The following is a 9,376-nucleotide window of genomic DNA, read 5'->3' on the forward strand; positions in this document are numbered from 1 at the left end:
GGGCACCAAGCTAGGGAAAGGCTGCTCTATTAAATAATTCCAGCATTCTGACTAACTGACATTAAGTTTCAGGAATATGCAGACGATAAATATCCAGAATCAGAAGTGACGGAACGGATCCGCCGAGCATCATGTGCTCTGCAGAGGAATGAGGTGGGATTGCACAGGTAAGGGACATGAAATTGCTCCCAGCTGCATCAGAATGTGATATGAGCAAAGTAACTAAACCACAGTGCAGGCTTGGAACCTCTCTTGCCCAAATGGGCCAGATCCCCTTGGCACTTTCTCATTTCCATGCCCTCAGTTCTAGTCTGGTTTGTGGCATGTTGGGAGGTCTGAAAAGAGCCCTGTTTGATCAGAGTGAGCCGAGGGCCAATCCAGTTCCATCTCCAGTTCTCCACAGTGGCCAGCCAGATGCCTGAAGCAGGACACGTGTGCAACATCTGTCTCCTGTGGAGAAGCAAGATGCTGCTGATCCGGAGGAAGCATCCAACCTTCTTGTCCATGAACTCGTCTCATCCTCTTTTGAAGCCTTGGTGGCCATCAGCTGACATCCTGTGGGAGCGAATTCCATAGTTTAACTCTGCACTGCGTGAAGAAGTCTTTCCTTTAGTCTGCCCTGAATCTCTCAACATTCAGGTTCACTGGATGACCCGTTGGGTCCCAGTATTGCAAGAGGGGAAGACAAACTTCTCTCTGTCCACTTTCTCCATGCCATCCGTACTTTGAGGCTCCTCTCCTATCACACGGTGCATAGACAAACTACGAAAATTGCTCCCACAAGAAGTCGCTTCCAATGATCAGTTCCTGGAAACTACAGGTGAGGGGCTGTTGCACTCAGGTCTTGCTTGTGGGCTTCCCAAAATGGGCATCTGGCTGGCCACCATGAGAACAGCAGGCTGGACTAGATGGGCCACTGGCCTGATCCAGCAGGCTCTTCTTATCTTCTCACCGTAGTGATGGCTACCAGCCACAATGGCTCTCTTCTGCCACTGCTGTCAGAGCCAGTATACCTCTCAATACCAGCTGCTGGGCATCTCAGGTGGGGAGAGTTGCTGTGGCGTTCAGGTCATGCTTGGGGGCTTCATCCCATAATGAGCATCTGGCTGGTCACTCTGAGAGCAGGAGCCTGGACTAGATGGGCCCCCTTTGGCCTGATCCAGCAGCCAGCCTCATTTCTTCATAGGGGCGTTTCCCCAGCCCCCTGATCCTTTTGGTTGCTCTTTTTTGGACTTTCCCCCCCAACTCAACAATATAAAAGTGATGGTTTCACATTTAAATTCTGGTGAAACGTCTCCCACTCTGTCTTCAGTACATGAGACTCCTTGCACCCACCTCCTGCCTGTTTCTGGCTCTGTGCTCCCTGCAGACAGGGAGGTGAGACCTGTGGCTCAATACTGTGTATATTTACACAGAAGTAAGCCACACCAAGGGAGTTCCGGGGACTTATTCACAACTGCATAGGAGGGCCACCCTGGAGCTATATATGCTTAAGTTGCAATACCACGTGCACACCTGTCACTTGAAGTCCAGTGCTGAGGACCTGAGTTCCAGTCCAGACATGGCCTGAGTCAAGGCCTCTAGGTTTTCACACTCATTGTAGATTGCCAGTGACAGTAAGATGAAAGGGACTGACCCGCTCTTTCGTTTGTGGCTCTGTTCTTCTCTTTTGTTAGTGGCTTGTTTCCAGAAGGGGCCAGAAGCTTTGATCTGCTCCTCCCTGGGGGAACCGAAGGTGCCAGGTTCAGCCCTCTGAGGCTGCGGGACCTGGACACCCCTCCCTCCCCCACAGCTCAACCCCCACGAAGCCCCTTTCTTCCATCAAAGAGGCCCGTCCTTGGCCCCAAGACACCTGCGTCTGTGGGCACTCCCAGCCTTTCTCCATGCAGAAGCAAGCAAGACAGAGTGAAGGCCCTTCACATCCTGGCAAGGGACCTCAGCGAGCGGCTGCAGAGGGAAGCGGAGTGCCTGTGGGCTACAAAGAGGCTCAATGACCTGAGAGGCCGAGGGTGGCTGCCTGGAAGCCCAGCCCTTCTGGGGGGGCCTTGCATGGCTGGAAAGCCTCAAGCTCCTACTCAGGAGGAATCTGTTCCTACAGCAAATGGGGATGCCATTTTGGATTCAGGCTGTCTCCCGAGTCCCTCAACACATGCTCAGGAGAGGTCTCGCCTTGGAGAAAGAGTGGCAGCAGAAGCAGCAGCAGCCCAGGCCACCAAGGAGAGGATCCAGCCCTTTTTGTCCATTGCCAGAGTGGGCAGCGAGGTGTTGCGAGGGGGTCCTTCCCCTGAGGAAAAGCAGGGCATGGCCAACGCAAAAAGCAAGGATGAACTGAAAGGTTAGCTGAGGTGTTTTCTGGATTGCTGTCCCATTTTTTCAGACCAGATTTGTGGCAAATCTTATTGATTGATTGATTGCTTTGTGGTGAAACACACTTTTATCTAGTGTTGACAGGCAAATCTTTATTAAGGCTTTTAAGGGGAGCTGCTCCTTTAGGTGGAAAGGTTTCTCTTTGTAGGATTGGCCCATTTTATTGCTGTGTTGATCAGCACAGCTGACAGAATAAATGCTGAATTGCCCCCTAATTGCCCCTTCTTTAGCCAGTCACTGTGGTACACACTACTGAGCCAGAAGGACCAACGACTTCCTGTGTTCGTAGGAGCCATCCTGGTGGTGTAAAAAAAAGTGAGCTATGCTTCAGACGTCAAGGCCCTTCCCATGTCACCCTTGTCTTTCGTTCTTCTAAAGGTTGTCCTGAAAGTCGGGGGTTTCAGAGGGAAGGCGTCCCCTCCCCTGAAGAGCCGACAGCCACACCTTCCACACCGCGGCCCCAGTTCCTCGCTAGAAGGTAAGGATCCTGCCCTCACAGTTTGGTGGTGGCAGAGGCAGAAAGAGAGAGAGAAAGAGAGAGAAAGAGAGAGACTGCCTCCTCTCATAGCCTACAGCTTGGCTTCCTTGCATTTTTCACTTGCATGGTGCTCAGGACACCAGTTCAGCCTCCCAGAATCCCTGGTTGGTGTGTGTCTCCATTCATGGCATCATTTCTTTATGTGATCCCATAGATTAGGAGCAGTTTCACAATTCCCCAGGGGGTGGCACTGTTACCCCACTCAGAGGCCACTTCTTCTGGGTGCTCCAAAGGGAAATGCCCACAACTCCCCACAAGACTTTTTTAGGAAGCTCCTAAGCCAACCGTCACCAACCAGGTGCCCTCCAGTGTCCTGGACTCCCATCAGACCTAGCTGGCTCAGTGGCAGAGCACCAGCTTGCATGCAGAAGGTCTCCAGCTCAATCCCAAGCACCAAAATTCCTTGGGAAACCAGGTGACACCCTCACCCACCCCAAATTTGGATTCCTGCATTGAGCAGAGGGTTGGACTTGATGGCCTTATAGGCCCCTCCCAACTCTACTATTCTATGATTCTATGAAATCCTACCAAGTTCCTTCAGATGCTGCGTCAACCGCAGTTAAAAGACACCACAACGGTGGCGAAGAATCTGGCCTTTTGCTTAAAAGCACAACCGGACCAACAGAGAGGGAATTTCCTGGCCTTGCCAATGCTGATGGCTTCTGGAACATGAACAAAAGAACAAACAGGAGCTGCTCTTGCCCCACTTCCAACATCTGTGAGGGGGGCAACTCCTGCTCTCTCCCCAGCCCCCTCTTGCCCCCCTTCATGCATCAAATCCCCCCAAATCTCTGCTGATAGGAAGATTGTCGCCTCCTGCGTTTAGCTGTTTCTGGGTCATTCGGTGGCAGGAAAAGCAAAGAAAAGCTTATTAATGGAAAAAACAAAATGAGATTTCACCTGAGCAGATTGCTGCTGAAATAAAAACATTTGCTTCACTTCTGCTGCAGTTCCATCCCTTCCCTTTGAGCTCCTGCCAGATCCATAAATGCCCAATACATTTTTCTCTCGCCCGTTTAGCTAAGCGTGGCACTGGACGTTTTGCAAAATAATTGAGGAGGGGTGCCCAGGTGCCCAGCAAGCTGTTTTTAGCTCAGATCCAGCCTTGGTGGGCCAGGGTCTGCTTGGCCCCTAGGAGGACGTCAGATGGGACGCGGGGTGGCGGGTGACTCCCATCTTCTTCAGTTCTCCCACCTTGGGAGGCCTTTTTCAGGCCAAGGAGGGCTGCATTCCAGTGGTGGGCGGGGCCAGAAGGAAATGTGGGCGGAGCACCAGGTGTCCATTTCAGCCTGGCAAAAGAGCAGGGGGGGGGTGAAGGAGGGCCAGCGATACTTGCAGCCCCTCGGCCAGAGCCATCTTGCTCCTGTTCTCAACTGGGGTGTGGTCCCTCCAACCGCTGAACCTTTTGCCCTTTCCACCTCCTGCCTCCAGGGCCCACGTGGGCCAGCCGCAGCCCTTCTGGATGGCTCCTGGAGCTGCCTCCTCCCATCAGAGCCCCTCCCCTCCTCTTTGCTCCCCCCCTTTAATGTAGATTCAGAACAACTGGAGGGGGCAGTTATTTATTTGGAAAAGAAATATTGATTTTTTAAAATAAATAAATAAGTTTATCCTGGTTGTGTGGCTTGGAAAAGAATCTATCCCCACCCCCATCTGTCTGAGAACAATCATGTCTCTCTGTGTGTGTAGGTAGCACACTAAAGTAAGAAAGGAATTGCTTGCACTTGCTTTCCATAACAATAGCTGCATTGATCTATTGTTGTAAAAGACAAATCCTCTGTATGCTTATTTGAGGGTAACGCCATCAGTTGTCTTTACTGATATTTTCTTATGAATTTTCCATAACATGTTATGAAAACTACTTAGAGGGTTGGCTTTTTTGTTTTTGTTTAAGCAATATATACATCTTCTTAAATAAAGGACAGGTTGTGCTGCTGTGTTCACTTTCTCCCTCCCTCTCCATGTTGGCTGCCTCTTAGGCCATCTGCCAGCCCCTCGTCTGAACCTCACACTGCCCCTCACCAGAATGCTGAGATGGGAGTCAGCAGTGGGAAGCATCGTGGTGAGCTGCAGAGAGAGCAACTGCAGGGAGCTGGTACATGTGAGCAAGCGTGTGTGCGCGTGTTCATTCCAAGCCCCTCCTCCCCTCCCCTCCCTCCCTCTCTTTTCTACTCCTTCTGAATGTCTCCCCTTTTTAAAGGAGTCTGTAAGCTTCCAAGCAGGGCCTGCCTTGTCTTTTGAGCACTGAGCCACGTTTTAAATAAGTAGCATGAATAAGGTTAATAGCTACAATAAATTGAAGGTGAATATGCACACAGATTAGCTGTTGTTCCTAATGATGATGACAAAAAAATGGGGACAACGCAAGGACTGTGCTTCCAAGCTGCGTATACCCACTATGGGTTTACAGCACATGTAAAGCACATGGCTTCCCCCAAGGAATCCTGCGAACTGTTAAGGATGCTGGGAACTGTGGCTCCATGAGGGTAAAACTACAGTTAGCAAAATTCGGGGGGGGGGGAGCCATGTGCTTTAAATATGCATTAAATGTGCTTTAAATGTTTTGCTGTAAGAAAATGTTTCTTCCATTTGAGACAAAGGAGAAGTTGCTTACTAGTTCCTGGTGTTGGAAGTGGGGCCAGAGCAACTCCTGTTTTGTTCTTTTGTTTGTGCTCCAGAAGGGAGATAGAGCGAGGGTCCTCCAGATGGATAGGCTTGTTTACCTTTACCTGTGATGCTCTTCTGTCGCTAGACTGTGACGCCTTTAGGGAAGCTTACCTGTCCCTCCTCCTTCTGCCCTTTCCATTCCATTCTTCTCTGGCTGTCCGTGAGAGAGGAGACATCCCTTTGTCTCTCTCTCTCCAAGCACGAGGCTAACCCACGCACCTGGGCGTTATGCCTCCAACTTAGCTAGTTAGAACTAGGGATGCCTTTTCTATCTACTATGATATTGAGATATTGAAGTTGACAGTCCAGGCACAGCAGCGGTGGCATTTTCGGACTAACAGACGTGCCCAGACAATCTGCAGCGGCACTTTTCTTGTGAAACCTCCTGCTGGTTCCTAATTGCCCTGCGGGTATCTTTTATAATTCCCCCTTCGTATCATGTTGCTTTAACATAAGATGCCTTGTATACCTTGGCAAAAAGGAGGAATAGGAATTAATTACCTATGAATTAATACCTAAGCACATTAGAAGTCCCTCAGGCAATGGGGCTCCCCTAATATATAGTGTATTTCCCTTGAAGGGACTCCATTACCTTTTTCTGTGCCATTAGAGGGCGCCATTCTCTTATTAGTAAGTGCAAAGGGGAAGTCCAACACAGAAGAGGAAAACAACTGTCCGGGTTTAGTAACCCTTTAGCACTGCAGGGCTGCAGTGCCTGATCCACCCTGTCTATGCAAGAGGGCGTATGTGACCTCGCTGCGGTTGGGAGAAGGGGGGATAGATAGCTCTCTGGGTTTTTAATATATGTCAGGAGAAAGATCCTCTGTAGCATGTGGATTATCTTTGACAACGTTTAAATTGCCAGCTTTTCCCAAGCAGAAAATGATGGTGGTGACTGGCCCCTGTCTCTTGAGCAGTCTCTTTGCAGTTATAATTCCTGCTTGGCATGCAGAAGGTCCCAAGTTCAATTCCTGGCTGCATCTTCAGATCTGTCTGGGCAAAAACCCCTACCTGAAATCCTGGAGAGCCACTGTCAGTCAGTGTAGGTAATACTGAGCTATATGGACCAACAGCCTGACTCAGTAGACAGCAGTTTCCTACGCTCCTGTTTAATTTTGTGTTTTTTTCAGAGGTATGAGGAGTAGAATCTTGGTTTTTTTTTTAGTGAATGGGCTGTAGCTGAATGGGCAGAGCACCTGCTTTGGTCTCAGGTTCAATCTCCGGCATCCCCAGGTAGGTCTGGGAGAGACCCCCCCTTGTCTGAAATCCTGACAAGCTGCTGCCAGTCAGTGTAGGTGATACTGAGCTATATAGGAGAAGGATCTGAGGGTCTGAGTTGGTATAAGGCAGCTTTTTTCTTCATCTTCTTCTTTGCTTTTTATGCTTTTCAAGATGCAAGCCTTGTCATTTGGAGTAAGTGACTGCTGACATCCATGAAAAAAAGAAGGGGGGGCAGAATCTGCCCTTCATGGTAGGTGCTGCTGTCCAGCCTAACGTGATAAGAAAAACGAGGCTTCTTCCCGCATCGCTTCCTCTAATTAGGAATTTTGCTGAATTCCGCTTAAACCCTGCAGGTGCATCAACAGGAAGCAGTTTAATAGATCAGGGCCTGAGAGTGATTTTAGAATAATACCTTGAGATGCAATCCACTCCTAGGTGTCCCTATTGAGGGGGGGGAGAGTTAAATGGGGGTTGTGCGACTTGAGCTAGTTAATGCGAGACTCTGCACTTTAAGACCTGGCTCTTCAGGCAGGCTTTTGGGGTGGGTTAGGTTTTATTATTATTGTTGAATTTTTTAATGTTTTAATGTAGTTGTATGTTTTTTGTTCTGTAAGTCGCCCAGATTGGCTGGACAGCCAGCCAGATGGGCGACTAATAAATTTAATAAAATAAATAAAAAAATAAATAAGCCTCACACACTTAGGATGAGACTTGTGTGTGAGAGAGATTACATAAACAAATGCCAGAATAGTGCCCGAGTAATTAACAGGGCAAGATGACTAATCATGCTTTGCAGGCATCTGATGCAGTCAGGCCTCAGCTATGACATCAGAAGCCTCCTTATACAGAGTCCGGTTCTTGGTCCACCTAGAGGTATGTAGCACTCTGCATTGAAAGCACACCCTCCCTCCCAAAGACTCCTGGGAAATGCAGTTTATCCCTCACAGAGCTACAATTCCCAGCACCCTGAACAAACTACAGTTCCCAGGATTCTTTTTTGGGGGGTGATGGTTTGTGCACAGCTTAGCTCAGATTGCCTGCGTGGGGAAGGGAACTCTGTGACCTTAGCTCACCCTGACAGCCTTGCTCAGCCAACATTTATTTCTGCTAAGTCTTCCTTTGCGTCCCTCCCCTCCCTTACCTATATGTCTTTCCTTACACAATCAAAGTGCTGTCCATGGTTTTGCACAGGGAGGTTCTAATGGCACCTTGCCTTACAATCCTAGCCATGTCTACTCAGAGGTCATTCCTGTTTGAATTCCATGGGACATACTCTCAGGTTACTGCAGCCTGACAAGTGCTGTGTTGAAATACGCTCTCTGTGCCCACTTATTAGGGTGAATCTAAAGCAGTGATCCTAAGTACCTTTACTAGGTAGTAAGGCCCAAGGGCCGCATCCTTTTCTGGACCACCATCTAAGGGTCACATGGCAGTGGTGGGCGGAGCCAGAGGCAAAACTGGGCAGAGCAATGTTACCTTTGTACAATAGCCTAGTAATCTGTACACACACACACCCCTCTCTCTATCCCCCATCTAGGCATGTGAGGGGCCTTGTCAGGGTCCAGGGACACATTCTGGCCAGGCAAAAACTCTCAAGGAGTTTGCAGAACAAGGCTGGTGAGGAGCGAGGCTCAAAAGGGTGTGTGTCCTGGGGAAGAGTCCCAAGGGCCAGACAGAGGGCTGGAGGTCTACATTTGGCCCCAGGAGTAAAGATGCTTAGGGCTGTGCTTGAGAGGCGACGCAATTTTATGTCAAGGTGCAGAGAAATGATTTCTCTCTTTCTCTAGGGCTCCAGCCTGGGACATGCAGGGGCAGCTTCTTAGCCCAGGAACACCAGGTCTCTGGTCTAAGTTCCCCCCCGGCCAGTCTGCCCCGGAGCAAAAGCACCACGGCAAAAGAGTCATCAGGGGACAGCAGCGAGCCGACGGATTCCACCAGCCAGGTGTGGGCTCCTCCTCTCCGCTGGAGCGGGTCGTCTCGGGTCCACTCTTGATTACTGTTCATTTCAAAGCTGTACATGGGGTGGGGGCATTGAAGGGGCACCTTTTGAGGGCTGGTGATATTCTGCACTATACTATTATTTATTAATAACATGGGAAGCTGCCTTATCCTGAGTCAGAGCAGTGGTCCATGTAGCTCAGTGTTGTCTACACTGACTGGCAGTCACTGTCCAGGGTTTCAGGCAGGAGTTACTCCAGCCTTACCTGGGGATGCCACTGAGGATTGAACCTGGGGCCTTCCACGTGCAGATCAGGTGCTCAGCCACTGAGCTACAAAGCAGTAGTAGCAGCAGCGGTATCACTCGCTCACTTTTAGAACATAAAATCCTGCTCTCAGAGTTGAATATATAAACAAAGACAATTTGTTGATTTATTACTTGCTTCGTATTTGAACATTTTTGAAGTGATGTACAACAGGAGTTTTATAAATCCAAAAGATACAAGGATGTATTGAATGTTAGTGCTAACCCAATGAGATTAATGCACATGACTAATTTAGGTCCATTCATTTTAATGGGTCTACTCTCAGTAGTTGGATACAATCCATAAGATGTTAATGAGAGAATATACAAACAGTGTGAGGCAT

At 49.2% G+C, this 9,376-nt stretch overlaps 1 protein-coding gene across 3 annotated transcripts in view; it reads left to right on the plus strand.

Annotated features, from left to right (window-relative positions):
* The window catches only part of CCDC187 (coiled-coil domain containing 187), a 34,433-nt gene that overhangs the window by 11,304 nt on the left and 13,753 nt on the right, over positions 1-9,376 (plus strand). For all 3 annotated transcript variants that reach the window (XM_061603882.1, XM_061603884.1, XM_061603883.1), the window contains 5 exons: positions 67-167; positions 1,677-2,335; positions 2,746-2,845; positions 4,882-5,003; positions 8,578-8,732. In XM_061603882.1, coding sequence (XP_061459866.1) covers positions 67-167; positions 1,677-2,335; positions 2,746-2,845; positions 4,882-5,003; positions 8,578-8,732 — 1,137 coding nt within the window. The remainder of the gene's footprint in view (positions 1-66; positions 168-1,676; positions 2,336-2,745; positions 2,846-4,881; positions 5,004-8,577; positions 8,733-9,376) is intronic.

The sequence above is a fragment of the Rhineura floridana genome, chromosome 20 (assembly GCF_030035675.1).
Source record: "Rhineura floridana isolate rRhiFlo1 chromosome 20, rRhiFlo1.hap2, whole genome shotgun sequence".
NCBI classification, from domain to species: domain Eukaryota; kingdom Metazoa; phylum Chordata; class Lepidosauria; order Squamata; family Rhineuridae; genus Rhineura; species Rhineura floridana.